The 23,474-nt window shown below is 36.9% G+C and overlaps 4 protein-coding genes across 6 annotated transcripts; 3 read left to right on the top strand and 1 right to left on the bottom strand.

The window, feature by feature from the left end:
• Positions 1–542: 542 nt before the first annotated feature.
• LOC117621573 (ABC transporter I family member 11, chloroplastic) lies at positions 543–9,737 on the bottom strand. 3 transcript variants are annotated; one of them, XM_034352132.1, is made up of 11 exons: positions 9,512–9,737; positions 9,346–9,403; positions 8,982–9,061; positions 8,622–8,673; positions 8,391–8,524; positions 7,801–7,915; positions 7,588–7,674; positions 7,377–7,425; positions 6,808–6,892; positions 5,933–6,052; positions 543–1,420 (listed from the first exon to the last, which is right to left on the bottom strand). In XM_034352132.1, the coding sequence occupies exons 1-10, from the start codon at positions 9,598–9,600 to the stop codon at positions 5,974–5,976; spliced, it is 828 nt and encodes a 275-aa protein (XP_034208023.1). In that variant the 5' UTR covers positions 9,601–9,737; the 3' UTR covers positions 543–1,420; positions 5,933–5,973. The 3 variants fall into 3 exon arrangements, with proteins under 3 accessions (XP_034208023.1, XP_034208022.1, XP_034208024.1); XM_034352131.1 differs by lacking the exon at positions 543–1,420 and adding an exon at positions 1,640–2,052; XM_034352133.1 differs by lacking the exons at positions 543–1,420; positions 7,588–7,674 and adding an exon at positions 1,640–2,052.
• LOC117622030 (protein LAZY 1) lies at positions 2,809–5,080 on the top strand. The gene is made up of 3 exons (XM_034352537.1): positions 2,809–2,881; positions 3,327–4,135; positions 4,751–5,080. The coding sequence occupies exons 1-3, from the start codon at positions 2,809–2,811 to the stop codon at positions 5,078–5,080; spliced, it is 1,212 nt and encodes a 403-aa protein (XP_034208428.1).
• Positions 9,738–11,307: 1,570 nt separating the features above from the next.
• Positions 11,308–14,545, top strand: LOC117621574 (carbonyl reductase [NADPH] 2). The gene is made up of 4 exons (XM_034352134.1): positions 11,308–11,759; positions 12,003–12,202; positions 12,748–12,977; positions 14,071–14,545. Exons 1-4 carry the CDS (start codon positions 11,665–11,667, stop codon positions 14,347–14,349), a joined length of 804 nt encoding a protein of 267 aa, XP_034208025.1. The 5' UTR covers positions 11,308–11,664; the 3' UTR covers positions 14,350–14,545.
• Positions 14,546–16,629: 2,084 nt separating this feature from the next.
• Positions 16,630–18,787, top strand: LOC117621575 (probable WRKY transcription factor 45). Its single transcript, XM_034352135.1, has 2 exons — positions 16,630–17,213; positions 18,407–18,787. Exons 1-2 carry the CDS (start codon positions 16,720–16,722, stop codon positions 18,582–18,584), a joined length of 672 nt encoding a protein of 223 aa, XP_034208026.1. The 5' UTR covers positions 16,630–16,719; the 3' UTR covers positions 18,585–18,787.
• Positions 18,788–23,474: the final 4,687 nt, after the last annotated feature.

The raw sequence follows: 23,474 nt of genomic DNA, 5'->3' as shown, positions 1-23,474 counted from the left end.
ACCTCAAAAGGTGTTTCTGTAAACACAAAATTACCTCAAGAGAATGATAGTGTAAATAACTCAAAAAAAAATAAAAATAAAGAAACTGTATAAAAAAAAAATTACGGCACAGTGTGTGAGGTAAGTTTAAATTGACTAAATGACTGACTGTCAGAGGAAAAGATTATTATTATTATTTTGGTTAGAACTGTCAAGGAAATGATGGGATCATGGGATGTAGCGTTGGCCCATTGGGCTATTATTACTTTGCTCCATAACAACAAAAATGTCACCCTCTTCACCTTGGAGATCCAAATGCAAGCTTCATCAATCCACTTATCTCTTAAAAAAGAGTGTACAAAGATAGCATTGAAATAGTCAATACCATCCAAAACCCAAACATAAGAGACAAGAACAAATACGTGATCTTAAAAAAGACTCGCACATGAACAACTTAAGCGAAAACAAATGTGTCATCTCTTTTTAATCTTATTTTTTTCATTAGAGAGTAGTGTTTGATGATTATTTGACATTCCCAATAACAAGAAAAAAAAACCCCAACTTATCTAAGTGATATATTGCCAAGCATTTAAGAAATGCAACAACCATGAACTATTTATCCACAATGATAATGCATCTAGAAACCAAATTGGTTCTCTACTAATAAAGTATGTATGATGGATGGCTCAACTGCTAAAGGAGAAATAGGGGAAATTAGACCCATACACTTTACACTTGTAAGATGGGGGTCTTATCATTTTGAAATAGCCCCATACAAATAAGAACCAACAATAATTTGGGTGATCATGTAATAACTCCATACTATACAAAAACAATAATGAAGATGAACACATACTCCAACTGCCCAATGAGAATCAGACCCAAAAGAAAAAAGAAAACAAAATGCAGGATACGAAATCCAACTCACATGGTCATGGATGCTTGTGGTGGATCCTCCTGCCGAGAATTTTACTGAGTTTGCGTTTGTTGTGGTGGTATATGGAAGGTGTCATGGGTGGTGAGTGATTCTCTTCTCTTTGTCTTTATTCTTCCACGACCAAAAGTGGCAACTCTTTCATATTCTAGCTCTTCGTTGGTTAGCAAAGAATTAGGATACCCCCAATCCAAGCACCCGATTTGAGGAGAGAGCGCTCCCTACTGGTCGGAATTTTGATAGATCTTGTCTCAATTAATTAATTAATTCATCATGATCGCAATTATAGAGTAGAGGGTGGCTCCTTCACCACTCTTCCTCTTCAACATCATTTCATGCAAAAAGGAAACCAAAACCAAAACAAAAACAAACAACAGAAACAAACAAAGATGCTATACCAGTTCCACTTCTTGTCAAATTCCGCATTTGCTTGCACCTTCGTAATTTTTTACTTGCCCTATTCTGCCTTTGGAATTCTGCCCAACAAGTCCTTTGCATGCATAAATTCTGCAATGGTAATAATTCAAGTGACGCAACATAGTCTAATTGTATGTATTCAAAATTCAGGCAACTGCATTTAGCTCACAGAAAATGAACAAGCATTATTAGCCAGTAGCATCAGTAACCATACTCGAGAGACAAGCATGCCCTGGAAACGAAATTTCTGTAAGATTCCAAACTTAGTATGCTTTGGATGTACTTACCTACATGCACCACTAAGAACAGTCGCAGTCGAATATCGATTCCCGTCATTAATAATAATAAAAACAATTATTCAATAGCAGTTCTTCAATGCTTTGAAGCGAAATCACAAAATCAGTTTACATGTATAAACTATGAATATACTTTCTGCCCAGGATCTCTTTAGTACTTCATTTGTCTTGCGTAATTATCAAGCCCACTTGTAAAAGGAATCAAAGATGGAGGCATGCATGCATGGCTTTGTCTCTAAGCCTACGGCAGCATTATCCTTCCCAAATTACTCAACTTCGAGAGATGAGTAAACTTGTGGGGTATGCTAATATTTCTGGGCCAGCAACCTTGTCCTGGTGCCTCCTCCATCTAGAAGATACTTAGACATGATAAGTACGACAGTTGGTCAAATCTAAACCCCTAGCTATTAACTGTCCAAATTATACCTGCATGAAAGGTTTGGGCTAATATAAATAAAAGAGAGAGAAATTAAGCATAAAGGAGAGCTGCATCAATGTGTTGTTTAAGCAAAATGAGTGTACCCCTGTCCTGTTCATAAATCACAAGTCCATTTATAACTCATGGATCCTACATGAGATTGTAACGAGTAAACTCTAATTCAACTTCTAGAACCTACAGCAGGCATTTAACTTTTCAGTTTTCAATACAATATTGAGCAGCTTTCATCGTATATGAAAATATAGTACAATGCTTATCTAAAGCTTTCACAATTTAACCAATAATCATATTTGCAGCGGCATATATAAAACATCAATGCTTACTTGTGCAACCCACTTCAACGAAGCACAAATACGCATAAGAACAATCTTATAGGTATCCAAACCACCCTTCAATTTGTCTACATGATTTGGTCTTGATAAGAACAGCCAACCACAATCTTGTATCTTTCTAAATGTCTCTCTACTCAACCACCTCTGACCCTTCTAGCAATAAGTGACTTCCACCTCGTTTAGAAGTCATAATGAAAAGATCTTATTCTGCCACTCTTCCTATCATCTCTTTTTAAAGCCCATCTTCCTTGCAAACTAAACCTACATCTAATTTCTATCTTCAATGTTTACTAGAAAAATAAAACATCAAGCCCTTCGACACGAATGAAAATGAAGGTAAGTGCAAACTCTTACCAAATTCAGAATAAGAGCTATGTTCATTCCTTTAAACTTTATTTTTGCATTCCATTCATGCAGTTATTACAATGGGTGCACCACAAATTTCGGCACAGTAGCATTGAGCCTCTCAAGGATCTCAGTATTGGTATTCCTACTACTTTTTCCGCAATTTTCTTCTTTTGCCCCACATCTTAAATAATGCTGCAGCCAGACATCAGTCAAAACTTTTAATTCGAATAAATCAGGTTACAAATATTAGCAAAATAAATCCTTGATCATAATATACAAGGCTGCAGTCAAGGCTAAGCATTCAGTTCATATTCCTTGATCTTAATATGACACTGCAGAACCCCAAATTGTCTGAGGCCAATCTCTTGTGGACAGTGTCCACCTGATATATTTTCTCTCATTCGTGAATTATGTTGGGACCAACCACGTTGTACTAACTAATGAAATTACTCAACCATCAGAGAGACCAGTTTATTACAGCAACAATGCAGCCACTGAGATGACTTGATCATATACACAGATCAAGCCATTCTTCATTTGTTATTTTCACACGTCCTAATTCCTTTTGTAACTAATTTCAGGGGATCCTGGTATTTTCCTTTCAGCTCAGCCATCAGTTGATGATCAACATTCCTCTATGAAGTCAAGCTTTGGCTCCAGCTATGGATCTACATCCTTGGAGCCACCTAAAAGGAACCAAGAAAAATCTTTTTCTGAATCTGAAGCCAATAGAGAAGAAGGAACATCTGCTATTATCTCAGAGCTATTTCATGGCTTTCTCACCATTGGAACACTTGGCTCTGAACCAAGTATCAATGAGCCGGAAACACCAACTTTTGCAACAACTTTAGAGAACTTAAGTGAGCCAAAAACAGAAGTGACACAGAATGACTTGAAGCTCATCAGCTATGAGCTAGAAAAGTTCCTTGAGGCGGAGACAAAGGAAGAAGGGGTTCGTGCATCATCAGCAAGGAACAGTCATGCTAGCACTATTACACTCAATGGAAAGCAAATGGAGGAATCTGAAGATGAAGAGTACTGGACGACAACTGTGGTATGTCCGCTCAAAGAATATCTCTTTGGGTCCTCAATTGAACTACCAGACACAAGAATAGAAGCAAAGAAAGAAAAGACATCACTGCAAGAGCTGTTTGATAGGACAAAGATGACAACGGAAAATTGTAAGGAGACAAGTGAGAGTGTGGAAATAAAATCCGAGCATAAGCATACATCTGCCATGCAGTTCATGAAGAAGATCATAAAAAAACTCCATGCTTCTTCGAAAAGCTCTGCCCCTTGTACTGGTGGTGATGTAACTGATCCTGTTTCCACCAGGAAGACATTTGGTGAGGCATCTGATTCTGTTTCAACCAAGAAGAAACCCCATAAGGTTGAGTTCCTACAACTAGATATTCCCAGACCCACAGCTAAACAGCACGTCTGATGTCTCTGCATCATACACACACACACAAACACATGTATGTAGATGTGCACATACATACATAAATACATCATTGCATTGCAATGATTGTATCAGTGATATCCTAGATACAGCTAAGTCAAAAACAAGAATTTGATGCTATCAAAGATCTGATTTTCAACATCTAGACCAAAGAAACATTAATGGTGAGAGATCCAATTACGGTTTTTTGCACACACAAAGGATGTGACCCTGACACCAGAGATAAATTAATTGTGTGAACCAAAATGTAGCATGAAAATCGTCCCTGCTAGCATGCTTAGGTCTTAGGATGTGATTTATACACTCAAAAGAAGGTGGTGTTTCCAAGTTACCGATCTCTGTAAAACCCAGCATCCAGCCAGAAACCTTATTTATCCAAACTAATCAGTAGAGTTTCCATGAGATGTCTTCATCAGACAACAATCTCTCTTTTAATAATTTGACGAAAACCACCAGGTGTTGCCTTCACTTAGATTTGGGAAAAGAAAAAAGTGGATAACACTTCACATTCAACTTTTTCGTTTCTTTTTGTGTGGCATGCAGATCTTACGTATGTTCCATAGAAGGATCCATCCTGAAAGCTCTACAGCTGCAAGAGAATTTGTAGAGGCCGAGAAATACAAGGACAAGAACAATTACAGTGCCCATGGTGGTTGTAGTGAAAATATGATGCTCATGGGCAGAGACAACAGAAGGTTCCCTCAAGGGGCAATGATAAAGGAGGGGACTGAACATGGTAAGAAATACATGAACTTGCCCCAATACAGGCTGAGTGGCAGCAATTTTAGAAGAAAGGGAGAGCACTGGATTAAAACAGATGCAGACTGTAAGTATCACTTTATATCCTATACCATGGAAAATTACTTTGATTAGTTCCCACTGGGTCTGAGAAATCAGATACAGAAAACCTAAAATCCAGGAGAACAAAAAGTACAAAACACCCAACAGAAATTTCATACTCTACCATCAGTCTTCTATGAAACATTAAGTCTATTATGAAGTATAGTCAAGATCGGCAAAATTGAGTCTATTATGAATATATTTAACCACTTTGTGCTATTTGCATTGCAGACTTGGTGTTGGAGCTGTAGCAATAGAAGTTGCAACAAAAGTCAGTAGTCTTGATCCTTTCTGAGACAGAATGCCAATGTTGTGTTCGATAATATTATCTTTTCATGTACTTATTTATGAGTGATTGAGTGTTGATGAACTCAAGAAAAAATGAAAAAAGACTAGAAGGTATTCATCTCTCCTCAGTGTGTTGATGAAGTTGTGACTCAGTTTTATCTAAATTTCTTTCCCAATCAATAAAGATTTCAATTATCTATAAGTCTTATTTGAATGGTCGAGACTTGAGAGCCATTCTCAAATTTCTTGAATAAGTATTCCAGTTAATAGCGTACTATATGGTGCATCCCATATTTTATGTAACCAGACCCTTTTTTTTCATTGCCTATTGTGTTGTTTGAACATCATATATTCTTATCAGACATTGAGGAAACTTGATCTTAGTCAAAGAGGCAGATATCAACAAATATTCTCAAACATCTCACCATGGTTTCACAATTGGTTATCCAAATTTAATGCATCAATTCTTAGGAACCCACTATTCAGGCAAAGCACTACTGTTTATGTGCAACATGGTTCAAAGTCCAATTCAAATAGGTAGCACCATAAATTCGTGGACATGAGTGTCAGAAGTAAATATAAAGTAAAGAGTCAAACCTCACAGCATGCCATGTTGAGGCAGCACCATCTTGCTGAAATCAAATCGGTAGAGGCTCTTCCCTAAGAATCCCACCCATCTCCATCCTCCAAGATCGATCAACTATAGCTGCTAACTCTCTGAAAGGCCCATTATAAGTTCCCATAAGCAGAACACAAAATGTATAGAACAAGAGGAAAACAAGAGACCAGGTAATACAGTTTGTTTATAATTCCAAATGGGTGAAGGCCCTAGGTGCTAGATTATGAAACTTGCCAATGCTATTAGTTTTAGGAAAATAAGATCACCTTAATCCAAATACAGTGCATTTTAAGCTGACTTGGTATGCCCTTTAAACCATTGCAACAATAATCATTAATGTTTTATGCCACTTGGAAACTGAAAAAACATTTGGTAATGTAAATGTAATTCTAAATTAGTCCATTGGCTTTCAATTACAATTATATGCACATTGCTCAACAAAATACTAATAGGACACATTACGACCTTGACACCAGGATCACACTCTATTTTGCACACGTTTTATGACTTTGATACCAGGCTCACACTTTTTCTTCTAGTTATGCACAAAAATTTCTTTGCAAAGTTAAGAAAGTTGCTACATCTGGCACCTCCTTTTCTGACAAGAAATAAATGTAGAAGCTTTCTCAACTTCATAGAGCCACATTCATGTCCTTGTTAAAATGCAAACATTTGGGTCCATATATGATAGATTGCAATACTAAAACTTTGAATTTATCAATTTCATAGAAAGTTGAAATTAATCTCTCACTACCGAGGTCGCCAAGGCAATGCACCAAGTGAAATATTGAACATATAACAAGTGAACAATAACAAAGAATCAGAAGTTAGAACCAGGAAAAAAAAAACAGACTTGAGATCATGGCTGACAACAAGTATAGTCAATTCTTTCTTTAGATGCTTTAGAAGCTTCACAACATCAGCACGTGCCTTCCAATCTGATCAAAACAAAAGTTTATATAAATATCAAATAAAGGATCAGAGATATAACCCTCCTCCCCAGTAGGAAAAAAAGAAGAAAATGAAACAGGAAAAATAAAGAAGCATGAGCATCAATGAAACAATTGGAGAATAGGAATTCTCAGCAAAAACAAACAAACTTATGACAACATTTTCCAGAGAAAAACTAGAATCCAAAATTTTGAAGCCAGCAGCCAAGCGCAACTGGTTAGGTCAATTTGGTTCAGTCACTAAGTCTACTGGAATTTGTTTTTATATAGTGAATGAGAGATCAGTTTGAAAGTGAGTGAAAGAGAGAATGCCTCTATTGGTTGCCAGTGAAAAATGTTTCCTGGGTAAAGCATTATGGCATTCTCAATGCCTGATTGTTGAAAATAGTTTTCCATTAGTCCAACTTGCATGGAAGGAGCAAATGAAACCAGTAATGAAGTAGAACCAAAGGCACTAAATTCATCTTCTTACCAAGACCAGCAAGAGGTTCATCCAATATCAATAAATCAGGGACTTGCACCTGAAGATTAAGGTCAATTGACAAGTATGAGTGACTTCATGCCAAAGTGATAACTAGCTATATAAGACTGAACTTTATGAAACCACATAGTTAAGGTGTCATCTAATATGTATTACATTGTCAATTTGGTGTTTGTGATTGTGTTTAAATCGAAGTTCTTACTAATTGAATTGCCAAGGCAAGCCGACGTTTGTAGCCACCACTAAGGGAGTGGGGATCTCTATCCAATGAGATCCCACTTAAACCAACCTACGGTCATCAGTTGAATTAATCATTTTTTAAAATAACCAAACCCTATAAATAGTGAGCATCAACGGATAAAAAATGCCAGAATAAGTAGAAGAAAATGTTCGTGTTGGGAAGGGGCACAAGTACCCAATTGATTGCTCGTTGGAGTCTTAGAGCAAGATGCTCCTTCATTTGAAGATCACCCTTTTGTCTTGGCCACCCAAATGTAACTTCGTCAAGAACATTATCCGCGACAAAATACCTAGCTTGAAAGGGGACATATTATCAAAAACTTGGAAATGGGAAACCAAACAGACATGACAGAGACTATGAAGGATATGGGAGCACATTACTGTAATTTAAGAACATAAGAAGGTAATACACCACGATCAAAGGCTGAAAATTAAAAACCTTTTGACACAGTGGTGATTAAGTTCCAGAAACGTAATTCATACAGAAGATGTTGGATGCACAAACTTGGTCAAGTACTTGAAAAAAGGTATATTTCCAGTAGAGCAATGAACATACATTTTTAATCTCACTGTAAGAATAAAACTTTCATTTAACACATAAGTGTACAGACAAAAATGGGAAACTCCAAAAGCTTTACTTTTGTACAAATTCCAATGACTACATGCTGATGTAACTCTCAATATATGCAAGAGAGGACCCCAAACCCTTATCATGGTTTATAGAGACTGCAAACAATTTTTTGTTTCTTAACTAATATTCAGTACCTCTCTGGAAACTGAAATACAATGCCAACTCTTCCTGAGGATAAGGGTTCAGGAGACTGAACTGGATTGCCATCATTTCCATATTTTTGAATGTAAATTGAACCTGAAGTCGGTTTGCTTATCCCTGCAAGAAGCTGGAAGAGGGAGAGGAAATCATATACAAGATACTGCTTAAAAAGAAGATGGATAACATAATGAGTAAGAGTTCCTTCAATAACATTAACACACAACCTGCACAAGAGTAGTCTTTCCACTACCACTCCGTCCAAAAATTAAGCCAAAGCTGCCAGATCAAAGTGAACAAGTTATCCTAAGAATGCAAAATCGCTCCGCCCATCAGAGAATATGTGTGGTCCAACCCAAAAAAATATCTGACAATATGTGAACCAGTTCATTGCATCTAACACATCCTTTGTATGGTCTGATATAAAACAATCTGTTAATATATCTGAGGCAGAGGATGATCCATGACAATATTACCTCACAGAGGCATTCCTACGCGGAATCAACTAAACCGAATTTCACAAGCTTGCCAGAATGAATGTGGTTTGCATGCAACTAAAGATTGACTACCAGACCACAAATATGTACCTTTTCTCCGGAAGTGAAAAACTAACAGAATTTAAAAGGCTAAGCTCGGTCCCTGGCGGTTGGTAGCTAACATTGCTAACCTGGAAAAGTGACAGATTGAATACTTCAACTGTTAAAACTAATAGACTGTGTTTTACTTTCACAAAACTTAAGACAGACAAAGATTCACAAGCTTATGAGCCAATGATCAAATCTAAAGGAAATCAAGCCATTACTTAGAAATTTAACCAAATTCTATGGACAAGCCATAATTATACACATTGCCTACCTCACTGTGAATGCTTTCAAAATACTGATCAAGAACTTAGCAAAAGGAAAATTATAATAAAATTAAAGAAAATCGAAGTTGGAAAAGGAAACTTACTTCAAAGCACGAGTGCTCGCATTTGAACTTTACAGAGTGTGAGTTTCGGAAATTCAAACTGTGAAAACAAGAAAATCCAATATAATCATAAAATTGTGAACACTAAACGTCAATAACGCATTGGATAAAATGTGTTATGAGAAGGTCAGACAGACTAGACGCTTGCCTTGAGCGTGACTTGGGTGCGATTGGGGTTACTGGTTCGCGCGCTCTCCGCCCTGTTAAGGGGTTGAAGGCGAAAACGGAGCTCGCCATGTTTCGCGGTCCGCGGACTGAGCACCCTTAGCTTTGTCAAACAATACAAGAAAGACACAGCACTCATGGATTTGGGCCCTGAAGGGCTTGTGGCGGGTTTGGGCCTTTTTTTGGGAGGGTGGCCGAAAACCCGGGATATCAGTTGAAAAATTGAAATTTTTACGTAACTTAGGTTAATTGGTCGATAAACGGTGAGATTACAATAACAATTTATGAATATCAAAACTTCGTGAAAAGCGACATAACGTTGGAGAGTTGTACATATATTTAACTTGTATTTCTTTTTCTTTCATCCTTATTTCACGCATTTTCCTTATTAATTATTTTAATTGATTATTAATATTATCCAAGTATTTTAATTGGATATCAATCGTCTGAAAGAGCGCAGTTGTTGATCATAAATTAATAATTCATATTGACGAATTAACAACAAATTAATAATTCATATTGACGAATTAAACAAAAAAAAAGGGGCTGACATGAGTATTTCACGAAACAGGCATCCAAGATGTGTAAATGATAATATACAAAGGGCAACATGTGCAGCTGTATGAACTAAGTAATATATAATATGTGTGATAAAGAACAAGACATGGATTGGTGCCCCATCTTTTCACGTTTTCACAAAACGGACGCTGACATTGTAGTAGCACACCTCCTCATTGGATGTCAAAGGGCAGACAGAACGTGTTTTTTTAGCCCCAACCAAATAAAAAGGAAAAAAACGAACATCAATGTGAACAATCCGTCCCCGACAAGAAAACAAACGTTACCCTAAGAAATGAAATATCAATTGAAGTCGAGTCAAATCAAAGCTAAGGACTCGAGTTTGATTTTAAGTTTAGGATAAGAACTTTCATGCAAAGAGGATGTCATTGTTGTAGTATTTTAAGACAATTACGTAATGTTATGTGATAAAGTTAAATACATGACATTGTGTAATTGGTTTAAGACATTACCATAGTGACATATTCCGGATATAAGAAAGTTTTAGATGTCAATTTTATTTTTTTCTTTTTATTAGTAGAATCATGAGTTTGAACGTCATTACTAATTCAAGGACTTAGGTGTGGATCTTTTTTGCTTAAAGAATGGGTTTGAAATTTCCCAAATTCAAAAATCTTTGCAGGAAAACTAAGAATTATAAATAAACTAATCAATGTAATCTTTTTGGGACGAATAATCAATGTACTTAGTTGGTCAAAATAATTGTGAGCTTTTTCTTATTGGGGCCTTTGTCCCCACATTGTCACCATTAAACAAAAAGTAATTGACCCCTTAATAGATTTATTACAGAATCAGAAACTACGTCAACTCGTGGGAAGCCCCCTTGTCCTTGGCAATAACTTACCTAGCAATTTGTAGTTTGACTGAATCCCCTGGTGATCCTTCCTTCCTTTGGGTCAATAGGTCAAAAGCCCACACAGCCATCCATCTTCAACAGCCTTCAGGAAAAGTTTCTGTGCAACTTCCATCACAACCACCACCACCTCCACCACCACAATCATCAAACACTGCGAATTTACCACTAAACAGAATCCCACTTTTCCACGTGGTATATATAACTTATTTAACATTTACATAAAATTATTAGAATTGTTTGTCACTTTCCAACGTGGTATTGGTACTATATACTACTTGTCACAAGGTAATAAAATTAAAAATCTCATTAATAGATTATTGGTTGCTTGGGAAGAAGTTAACTTAGGACAAGCTGTTATATTTTGGCTCGACAGCTGATGTGATCTCCACGTGTTTCTTTCTTTCTTGCGGTGAAATCATGAAATGCGTGCAGACGCCTAATGAGTCATTTCAATTTGATATTTGGCAAGCTCTGCGTGTGTAATCTCTATCTCTGCATCTCAATTGCCAAATGAAAGAAAGCTATATTTAATCTTTAGTCAGCGAGAAGAGACTGACTCGTTCACTTTTTTCACGAACAAGACGCAGAACAGACTTCCCCTTTTCTTATTCATTACACACCACCAACCCTTTTTAATTCATTTCTTGATTTAGTTTTTACACTATATAAGTGTATCACTCAAGTCCTTGTTCAATTAGAAAATGGGGACTTCTCCTGGGAAGAAAGTTTTGCTCACCTCCAATGGGGATGCCATTTCACACAATATTGCCTTCTCTTTGGCCCAGCGGGGATGCAGGTGAACTGATTTCCCAACCCTTTAATTTTTTTCCCCATATAAATTCCAATGTTTTCATCTTTCCTTTTTTTCTTTTCAATTTCTTCTATTAAAATTGTCAATTTCTGAATCTGCTCGTTTCTGGGTCTCAATTCATTTGGGTGCATTTTGTGATTGAACGGACAAATGGGTGGTTCAAGATTTCTTCTATGTATTATTAAATGGTTCCTTTTTGTTTTTGTGCTTGGTGCTTTGCATAATCAGGCTGGTCTTGATGGGAAAGGAGAGCTGTCTGCGGAGCATTCAACAGAAAATAAAGGGCTCATTGGAGGGTGTCGTGCCAGTTGAGGTGGTTGATGTAGACATGGAGGACAAGAGAGAAGGAGCTTTTGATGAGGCAGTGGATAAGGCATGCCACATTTTGGGCAATTTGGATGCCTTTGTGCATTGCTATACTTATGAAGGTACGCAATCTCTATCATATATGTACTTGGAGAACTCAATTGCTGTGTACAATTTGGAATGAACAAGTTGTTGGCATATATCTTTGTTGGGTTCTGGGTTCCTCCTCCCTTGCTTTTGGCAATAATATTATAACTTCAAGCCACATATATGCAATGGATAAGAGAAAACTGGGGAAAATACTTGGTATTTGAAAATTGTATTAAGTCTCTAAAACACTGTTTGCCATGCGTGACTGGGTTATGGTCAGCAATAGCACAATACCTATGTGGAATTGACTTTATGCAAATGGACAAAAAATGGCAACAGCTTTTTTTCTGGAAGATATTCACTTTTATTTTCAAAGGCTGATGAACTGATCTGATCCCCCTTTCTTGGGAATATGTTGATCCTGTGTCAAAACATGTTAACAACTTCTTTTATGGACATTCTTCGTTGATTTTACTTTCCAATTTGGTTTCTAGCATTATTTTTTATGTGCCTATGTAAAGGTTGTTGCAATTTAGTTGGATATAAGCAGAATTATCATTTCTGATGTTTGGAACAGGGAAAATGCAGGAGCATCTAGAATTAGCTGAAGATGAGTTTAAAAAGATAATGAAGAGAAACTTTATGTCTGCATGGTTTCTGTTAAATGCTGTTGGCAGAAGAATGCGAGATTATAAGTCAGGAGGTTCCATCATATTTTTGACCTCGATAATTGGAGCTGAAAGAGGGATTTATCCAGGAGCTGCTGCCAACAGTGCATGCTCGGCAGCCGTGCAGCAGTTAGCTAGGGTATGTTATTTGGATTCATGCATGCATGCACATACAATCAACAAGTACACTGCGGCTGCATATGTGTTCTGAGTACCTTAATTCCACAAATGAACTTTTTTAATGTCAGGAATCAGTCTTTCAAGGAAAGCAACTATGTCAGCCACTCATGTTTGAATACACAAATTTGAGTTTCTCTTGGTTTATTAGCAGCCTTGAATTTACAGGGTTTTATGTGAGTGATTTTGCATTAGGTAGTGTGGTAACTTGCAGAAGCAAAAGAAGAAATTCTGTTTTAGGAATTAGCATTCTACAGTGTTGGTTATGCAAAACATCTCATAGATATCGAGTCCACTCAGTTATATTAAGCTAGCAGCATGTAGATCATACTACACCTGAATAAGAATTCCCCAGTTAATAGTTTGAAGTCATTTTACATACGCTTTGAGTCATGCGAGCTGAAACACTGAGATGAATCATGATTTTGCTTAATTTCCATCATGTCCGCTAGTTTGCTAAGATGGTTAACAGATTCAGAGCGATTGTTTACCTGTTGGATGGTTGTTGTGTCAATTTAAGAAAGATAGTGCAGGGATAGAAGTAACAAAAAGTAAGTTACCACATTGATGAGGAGAAGTCTCATTGAGTTCAATGGCATTGGTATATTGGAAATGTTTGAGCATAGAAGATGTAGTTCTATGAAAAAGCATGGGATGGTGTAGTTTGGTTTTCTATATAATACCTATCACTTCAACAGCGAATTCTGAGTCTTGTGACTACTTTGTTGGGTGGATTTGAAGTACCTTTGTTCCCCATATCGGTCATACACTTTTAGGTGTAGCCTTGATGTAAGGGCCTTCTGAGGTCTTGCTCTTTGGTATTTCCTAAATTGACTTTAAGTTAAACACCTGAGGCATAAGCATTGCACATATCTCTGGTGTTGTGATTGTCTTTTAAGGTTACAAGTTCATTTTAGTGTGTGTCGTGTATTTCCAAAAATTAGTACATTTTGAGCTGCTTGTTGCATATGTCTACAACTTCTAGTACATTTTTCTTTTTCTTTTTTATCTGAAGTTGAATTTTGCATAAAACCTTTTGTCGCTGCTATTTTCAGACATCGGCTTTGGAGATTGGTAGATACCAGATTAGGGTCAATGCAATTGCCCGTGGTTTGCACCTAGAAGATGAATATCCAATGTTTGTGGGTATGGAGAGAGCAAAAAAGTTGGTGAAGGAGGCAGCTCCATTGCAGAGATGGCTTGATGTTAAAAACGATCTAGCTTCAACTGTCATATATTTAATCAGTGATGGGTCAAAGTACATGACAGGCACAACCATATTTGTTGATGGGGGGCAGTCTTTGACGAGACCTCGGATGCGCTCTTATATGTGATTCTTCTTGCTATTATATTTTGACCGGCCATTAGTTGATTAGGTCTGCACATTTCAGATAAACTTTCATTGTCAAATTCTCTTCCTTATGAATCACAAAAATTGAATCAGTTCCCTTACAAAAAGATGGGCATAACTTCCTGCATGAAATGATATTTTCATGATCTGTTGGTTTGATAGAATATATGCGTTGAGAATGTCTGAACAGTATTTTGGGATGGAAATTCAAATGGGCTGGTCTTTTTCTCGCCATGCTCAAGGTGTGAGCAGAGGTTGATGCATCAAAAACTTTAGAATGAATGAATATACTATTGTCTAAAAAAGTTGATGTTCAGGTAAAATTCAATCAGCAGAGCTGGTTTTCTTTGCTGAATGGGTATTGGACTTCCCATTATGAACGAGTCAATGAGGTCGTGATCAAATGATTGATAAAGTGACACATTTTCAAACTTGGATAGAAGTTTGATTGATAGGTCTGGCATCTTTCTCTTTGTCTATGTCCTAAATGATTAGGTTGTATACGTTTGTGTTGTGTAGCTGATTCTCGAATGAGCAGCGCCCCCCCGCCGGCCCTCGTCAATCAATCCTAATGATAAACAGAGTACATATGAACTTGAATTTGTGTGACAATGGACAGATACCAAATCTCGTATTAGAGGGCAATTTTGTCCACGAGATTAACCCTTGACACAAACATAACTCATGCCTCAAGTTTCACACTTTATCTGTATCATCAAGCTTCGGCGAATTTCGTGGCAAGTCGTGGTTCAACAATGGCAACTATTATCCTTGGGTTGGGATGGGACATCCACACATCCACATCCCAAATTTAAAAGGGGGGAAAATGGAAATCAAGAACAAGGGTAGGTTGCATGTTTGTATGTAAGAAATACAACAGTTGCTGAACCGGCTCTGGTTTAGTCTTGTAGGTGAGGAAGGAAGAGAATTTAGTCCAACAATTGGTGTCTAGCATGTACAAATACTGTAACATATGTAATGTGGCGTGAGGCTATTTGAGGAGAAATCACCATCTATTCTTTTGAAAAATCGAACAAAAAAGAGTTTTGCTTTTCAAATTTATTAATTATTATCGAGGGCTGCGGGAAAGTCTTAATCCGTGAACTTCTTTTTCAAAAATTCAAATGCACATGTCTCTGTATTGTGACTTTGTCTTGGACCAAACTTAGCTAATATAACCAAATTTTATGATAATCAAAGTCTCTCTCCCAAGTCTCTTTAAACTCATCGAACTTTTTTTCAGCTTGTAAATGTGCCGTAAATATATACACACTAATTTAGTAATCAAAATATTATTCTGAACGATATTTAAGATGGCTACTACCATTAAATATAGTGTTTGCTTTTAACATGCATGTTGCATACAATAATAAATAAATACGATGCATGCTATGATAGATTAATGTACTGCTCCAATTTGATCCATATATATCTCACTAGTGTGATGCAAAATGAGGTTGTTTTATTTCAATATAAGCAATATTGAAAAAGAGGGAAATCGAACTTAAGACCTTGAATGCAGAGATATATACTAGCTCTTTATCTACTCGAGCTATTACATACCCTTTACTAAAATCAGGGTTAATAAAGCCGAATACGCACATGATTAATGAATGGTAGCTAGCAATTTCATGGAAACCACGGGTAAGGTGGTTGCACACTTTGCAGACATGCACTACAAACCCATATGCATGCATCAATTCAAATTCCAATATGAAATAAAGTCATGGTCAGACCAAAAATAAAAATAAAAATAAAAGATATATAGAGTCCATGTTGGACGCGCCACACATGTGCCAAGTCGACAATATCTGTATATATATTTATCACCAGTCCAAAGGCGACTGCTCTTAGTCTAAGCATAGCATGCATCAGTACCAACTTTACAATTAAACTCCCATTAATTTGTCATTTGTGTGTGTTTCTCGACCACAACCAAACCAAAGATATTGTTTCACTCCACCATTCAAATATAATTTATCTTAATTAAGTAATGAATCGTAGATTAGCTAGTCATCATAGAGTCATAGTGTGGCTAAATGGCTAATGATGAAGCCGCCTCCACTATTCCAATATATCAGCTGCCTCCCTCCTCCTCAGCACCTCACTCTATCAAATATCCGCTAATGAAGCCTATAATTCCTTTGCCTTATTGGACCATTTTCGTGCCTCTTACGACACCACACCATACTCATTTTTTGGGTGATCATATCTCTTTTGTACATATATATATATATATATATATATATAGAGAGAGAGAGAGAGAGAGAGAGAGAGAGAGAGAGAGAGAATAAAGTTGTGGTCATTTATCTCGGCCGCCTCTAGCTATAGCTGGCTTAGTTTCTTTCTTCATATGGAGAAGTATCAAATGTTCTTCCCTTGCTCCTCTTCTACATCATCAGCAAACTATGATCCCATGATCCCTATCTCTGCAACAAATAATATTACTACAGATGATCATCATATGGGAATGGGAAGCTCTCAAGTTTACAACTACTTTGACGGCCGCGATCAAAGTTCAAATGGACTTTTGGGGTTGAGATCATCAGCAGGAAACCACGTTGGGAGAGAAGTTTTGATAAACAAAGATCATCATCAGTACCTGCAGCAGCAATATTCTGATCTGACTACTACTGCAAGTGCAAACATTAATATTAATAATGTTATTGTTGGAGCTGATCAAAATCCTCATGAGGCCACTAATTCAGGAAACAAGAACAAGGGGGAGAAGAAGACGAGAAAGCCCAAATATGCTTTTCAAACAAGAAGTCAGGTTGATATACTTGACGATGGCTACCGGTGGAGAAAATATGGTCAAAAGGCGGTTAAAAACAACAAATTTCCCAGGTATCTGTATATATATGCTTCGTTTTTCTTCATCTTTTCTTACTGCATAATATATATGATGTGATCATCACTTGTTTGTTTTTCATCCTAAATCCTTCATTTTCTTCTGTGATTTCGATGGCAACGAGTACCAGATTTGATATAAGTATAGTATTACCTAGCAGATCTCACCATGGCCATCCATAAACACGTGTGGCTTTGCAGAAAAGCAAGATCCTAACTTGATTTTCCACTAGGAATTGAAAACAATATCTTTGTTAGATATTCGCTTCACTATTAATGTATGGCCGGGGGAGAAATTGGGGTTCTCTTCATACATTAATTGCATTTGCATGCACCAGGATTTTCATTATTATTTCTTTATTTTTCTTTAATTAATTTCTGGATACGCTTCTAATGCTTTCAATTCTAGTTTTTTCTTTCTCACTTTGCGATCTAGTCTTAGGGTTTTCAGCTCACTCTCTCTCTCTCGTGGCTTAATTGGTTGTGAACATATTAATTAAAACTCTTGATCCATGCAAAGTTTTCCTAATTAGAAATATGTAATTTCATATTTACTGACCTTATGATGCAAAAAATTTCCGTAAATTAAACGGGCCCTAATTATACATAGAGAGACCACATCAAAATAAGACCTGATTTTTGAAAATCATACATAGAGAGACCACATCTATGTCAGAACTCCAAGATATAATTAAATCATATGTGCCCTAGACTGAGTGTTGGTTTAGTTTTCCATCTCCTCCCCTCTTGTTTTTTCAGTTGTAAGTTTCTTGTTCCTCTCTTTTTTGAGGTTGAATGATATCGATCGAAGTGCTTTGATCAAAAAAAAGAGCCACGATCGATCCTCAGAAGAGTTCTGTACATGGACAATTGAATCTATTAGAAAGGGTCATAACACCTAATCAATGATTTCTGTGGTCTAACACTCAGATAATCGTCATCTCTGAAGCCAATTAGATTTTTGCTAATTTTAATTTGGTTCTAGGAAGAGCGTCTCTGCACCAAATACTGCATGACCACTGCACTGCAAATTTCAATTCCTAAACAATATTGTTTGTAAATTAACACATTTCTTTTTCTTAATTATTCTACACTTAGCATTAATTCAAAATGATTACATATAATGCATGCATGCAGAAGCTATGAGAGTGAAAAACTGAAGCTCTCTCTTGTTAATTAATTTGGTGCAGAAGCTACTATCGATGTACGTACCAAGGATGCAATGTGAAAAAGCAAGTCCAACGCCTAACCAAGGATGAAGGCATTGTGGTGACCACTTACGAAGGGATGCACACCCATCCAATTGAGAAGCCTTCCGATAACTTTGAACATATCTTGAATCAGATGCAAATCTACACCCCCTTCTGATTCTGAAGCATAATCACATCATCATCAATGCAGCATGCAGCATGCTTTTGTAAAAGAGAACAACTCTTCTATACATTACAGACATTATTTCTCTACATATATGGAAATAAGTTTGTGATTCAAATTACTTTTATTAGTTAGAGCTGTACTGTGACTATTTTGTGCTCATGGCATCAATTGATTTAAGTAATCTGGTTTTTTTTTTTTTTTCCTTTCAATTAAGTCTTTATAGTTTTATTTCAATGAGGTCTTTGCAGTTGGGTTTTATTTACAAATCACAGAGTAAAGACGAGTTCGTCAATTAGCACATATAATATGTGGGTTCTGTTAGTTGATCATAATACTGTGCCAACACCTCTATTACAACTTGGTTTGAATGCCCTTGATATCCCAGATAGATCTAGAGGTGTCGTACTTGACAATTCTGCCTAACTATAGCAGATTGATATAGATTATTCTCTAATTTTATATTGATTGTGAAAAAAATTTAAACCATAGGGACCCGATTAAATAAATTTTAGCTACAAGGATCCAATTGAAAAAACAAACAATTTATTTTTATTTTTAATTTTTTAGAGGAAAAAAAGCACAATTTCTAAGAGCATTTCCACCAGTTGCCCCTTGCCATGGCAAGATTAGCCCTAGGGCAGCCACTATTCACGTGAATAGTGGCTGCCCTAGTCCCCTCCAGCAAAATGTGTTTCCAGCAGTTAGGGGCTTGCCATGGCAATTACTATTCATTTTTTTGTTTTTTTCACAATTTTGTTTACTTAAATAATTAATTTGGATAATATTTTCGGATAAGATTTTTGGGTTCCTACGTGTCAATACTATTCATCTCGGATAAGATTTTCGGTTTCAAATTTCAGATACATTTCAAAATTCAAATTTCAGATAAATTCAAAATGTCAAATTTCAGATACATTTCGGAATTCAAATTTCAGATAAATTTGAAATTTGAAATTTCATTTGAATTTCAAATTTCAGATAAGATTTTCACCCTCTAAGATTGCGCCACGTGTCATATCTATCTGTGTACATTTTTCTATAAAATCAGAGGTTCAGCTCATACCTCCCACACCAGTTCTTCTCTACATTTCCATTTCTCAAATTTTAGATTTCATTCTCCATTCTCAATGGCAGACATGGAAGAGATTTTGGAGAGGCAAGAGAGAGAAACTAGAGAGAGAATGCGTAGACGAGCTGCAAGCAAAAGGGCGCAGAGAGAACTAGATGAGCAACTTGGCATAGCAGTTACTTTGCTGGAGGATGAAAAGCAGGCTCGCCGTGGTTCACGAGAAGGCCGTCGCCCAAATGTGGACAGACATAGACATTCCCGGGGTAAGAATCTTATGGAAGATTATTTTATCCCACAATCTCTGTACTCTGATGTTGATTTTCGAAGGAGATATAGAATGCAACCTCATTTGTTCCAAAAAATCATGCATGATATTTGCAATTATGATGAATATTTTGTTCAAAAGAGAAATTGTGCTGGAAATTTGGGACTTCTTCCACAGCAGAAGTTCACAGTTGTGATACGAATGTTGGCGTATGGGTCATCTGCTGATCAGGTGGATGAGATTGCTCGGATGGGGAAGTCCACTGTTTTGGAGTGCTTGGTGCGATTTTGTGATGCAGTGGAAACTCTGTACACCAAAGACTACCTCCGCAGACCTACGCCAAGGGACCTGCAAAGGCTTCTCCAAAAAGCTGAGTCTCGAGGATTCCCTGGCATGATTGGTAGCATTGACTGCATGCACTGGCAGTGAAAAAATTGTCCAACTGCTTGGCAAGGGGACTACGGAAATAGAAAAGGGCAGAAAAGTATCATCCTGGAAGCAGTTGCTGGTTTTGATACATGGGTTTGGCACGCCTTCTTCGAAGTTGCCGGATCTCAAAACGATTTGAATGTCCTAGGTCAATCCCCGGTGTTCAATGATGTTTTGAGAGGTGAAGGCCCAAATATCACATATGAAATTAACAATACCATCTACCAGACCGGGTATTATCTTGCTGATGGCATATACCCGAGGTGGACAACATTTGTGAAAATAATTCCACATCCCCGATCCCATAAGCAAAAATTTTTTGCTCGCTATCAAGAGGGGTACAGAAAAGATGTTGAGAGGTGTTTTGGTATCCTCCAAGCTAGGTGGGCTATTATCAGGGGTGCGGCACGTCTATTTGACGAGGAGGTGCTTAGGAGTATAATGATGACTTGTATCATCCTCCACAACATGATTGTGGAAGATGAATATGATTACGATGCTGATGACGTGTATGAACCAAATCCCATGGACACGGCCCTAACACGAATTTATGAAAAACTAGTGGGGCCAAATGGAGAAGAAATGCAGCATGAACCGTTGGTTAGAGACGGTAGTTTCATGCCCCGTATGATTGATCGCTACACGGAGATGCAATCGTCCTATATTCATGAACACCGTCAAGTTGACTTGATGGAGCATTTATGGGCGGTGAAAGGCAATGAAGGAAATGAAGGTGAATAAAGTGAAGTGAAGAAGTTGTTTTTATTTTCTTATGCTTTGGTTGTGGGTTGTTTATTTTTTATGCTTTGGTTGTGGTTTGTTTTATTTTATTATGCTTTGGTTGTGGGTTGTTTTTTTTTATGCTTTGGTTGTGGTTTGTTTTATTTTTTATGCTTTGGTTGTGGTTTGTTTTATTTTTTATGCTTTGGTTGTGGTTTGTTTTTTATGTATGGAATGTTTTGAATAAAAAGGAATTTTGTTGAATATTTTCTTTATTGACTAAAAGAAAAGCAATACAACTAATAATAAAATAAAATACATGAATTAAACAAAACAAAAAATACAATGAAATCAAAGGTACATGAATTAAACAAAAAAAAAAAATACAATGAAATCAAAGGCAAGTAAACTAAGACATTAAAGGCAAACAAACTATTTTAATGGTTTCCATCATTTAACCAATCGGTGTTGCTAGGTCCATCGTCACGAAACAGTCTTCGTCTCATAACATCCCTTCGTTCTAGCTTCCAAAATTGTTTTGTTTCGGGAGACATATGGCTTGTATCCATGGCCATGGTTTCCCGATCTTTTTTTTCAATGTTTTGTTCTCGTGCATACTCCCTTTCTTTGCGTGCATACTCCCTTTCTTTTGCATATTCTGCTTGAACTGCCATATCGTGCTCTTGTTGTTTCAAGTCCATTTCAATTCTCATGGCTTGGTGCTTTGAAAGTTCCTCCAAAAATTGAGATGCATTCTTGCTAGAATTACTCCCTCTCTTCGCCTTCGCCGCCTTCCTCCCAATAGGCCTTGGAATATTTTCAATGGGTGAGTCCATACTCATCGGAGAATCCATAGGTGAATCCGATGCCGGCGTCTCATGAAGTGGAGTCTCGTTCAAGACTACCGTCGGACCGGTTGGAATAATTTGGAATCTTTTACAAGTCTTCACCACCTCCCAACAATGGGTATGGTTGAAACTTTTTTTCCCTTGGCCGGTAGCACCAAACCACATTTGTGCTTGTATAATCTATAAAAAAAAAAAAAAAAATGGAAATACAAGAGAATTTTTAAAATATTGGCAATACAACATGTACAAAAAAAAAACTAATGGAAATTAAAGAAATAACAAAAAAAAAAATGCAACATGTATTAACAAAAAATAGAGACATATTAACAAAATATATAAATTGCAAGAAACATTTAAATAAAAATTAATATGACATAGAAATTAATAGAAGAAAAATGACAAATAATTTACCTCATTGCTAAGATTTTCTCCGCTTCTTTGGTTGTCAATCGCTTTTGCTAAAGCATTTCTCCATTTCCCCAACTCTTTATTAAGAACTTTCCACCTACTGGATAATGCCATTTCTGTACGTGTAGAACCAATTGCCCTTTCACAAAATGCTTGATGAATTTTTTTTCCACATATGAGAAAATTTAATCTCATTGCCCGTTACTGGACAATGACTAACTTCGACCCAAGCCTCACACAAGCTAACATCTTCTATCATGCTCCATGCCCCTCCATTTTCATTAGAAGAACCCATAATATGCTAGAAAAAAATTACAACTTCAAAGTAAAAAAATATTGAATAGAAAGTGAATAAATTTTGAGGAGAAAGTGAACAATAGTAGAAGGAGAAGAAAATATATGAGGATTTGGTGTTAAAAGTGAAGAGTATTGGTTGGTATTTATACACAAAAAATTCTGTAATTTTTGTGTATTTTTTAAAAAAAAAATTCGATTTTTTTTCAATTTTTTTGGGCAGAAAATTTCGCTGCCGTTGGATTTCAAAAAAAATTCCAATCGGAGCGACCAGAGGCCGCCACGTGTCAAAGAGCCGTTGGCGGCACTGTAACGCTGCGTTGAAATTTTTTTTAAAGTTGGCGCGTGCAATGCACGCGCCAACGGTAAAAAAAAATTCGAATTTTTAGGGCTGACGCCATGCTGGCGTCAGCTATTTTGTCCTGGACTTCGGTTTGGACCTCGGGCCATTTCCGCCTTTGGGCCTGCCCGTTTGGTGGCCCCCACGAATCGTCCGGGCTGGACTTTTGCTGCTAGAAGCCCTTTTTTGACCCAAACCCCCCCCAGCCCGAGCTCGTCCAGCACTGCTGGACTTGCTCTAAGGAGGACTAAGTCAAGTTTCCTTTCTATTAATTTATACAGTGAGGGGTCGTTTGAAACGGCGGACTGTCATGGACTGGACTAAATCCTGGGACTGTCTTGGATTAGCTCGGATTGGACTAAGCTGGTTTAAGTATTGACCTACGTTTGGTGCTGCGTCGGACTAAGAAGCTGGATTGTAAAAATAGTGAAGACCTATGTTTGGTACTGTGTGGGACTAAAAAATAATTATTTTATATTTAAAAATAATAATTGTTAAATAATTAAAT

This window comes from Prunus dulcis, chromosome 3 (assembly GCF_902201215.1).
Source record: "Prunus dulcis chromosome 3, ALMONDv2, whole genome shotgun sequence".
NCBI classification, from domain to species: Eukaryota; Viridiplantae; Streptophyta; class Magnoliopsida; order Rosales; family Rosaceae; genus Prunus; species Prunus dulcis.
This window is presented reverse-complemented; position numbering and strand designations above follow the sequence as displayed.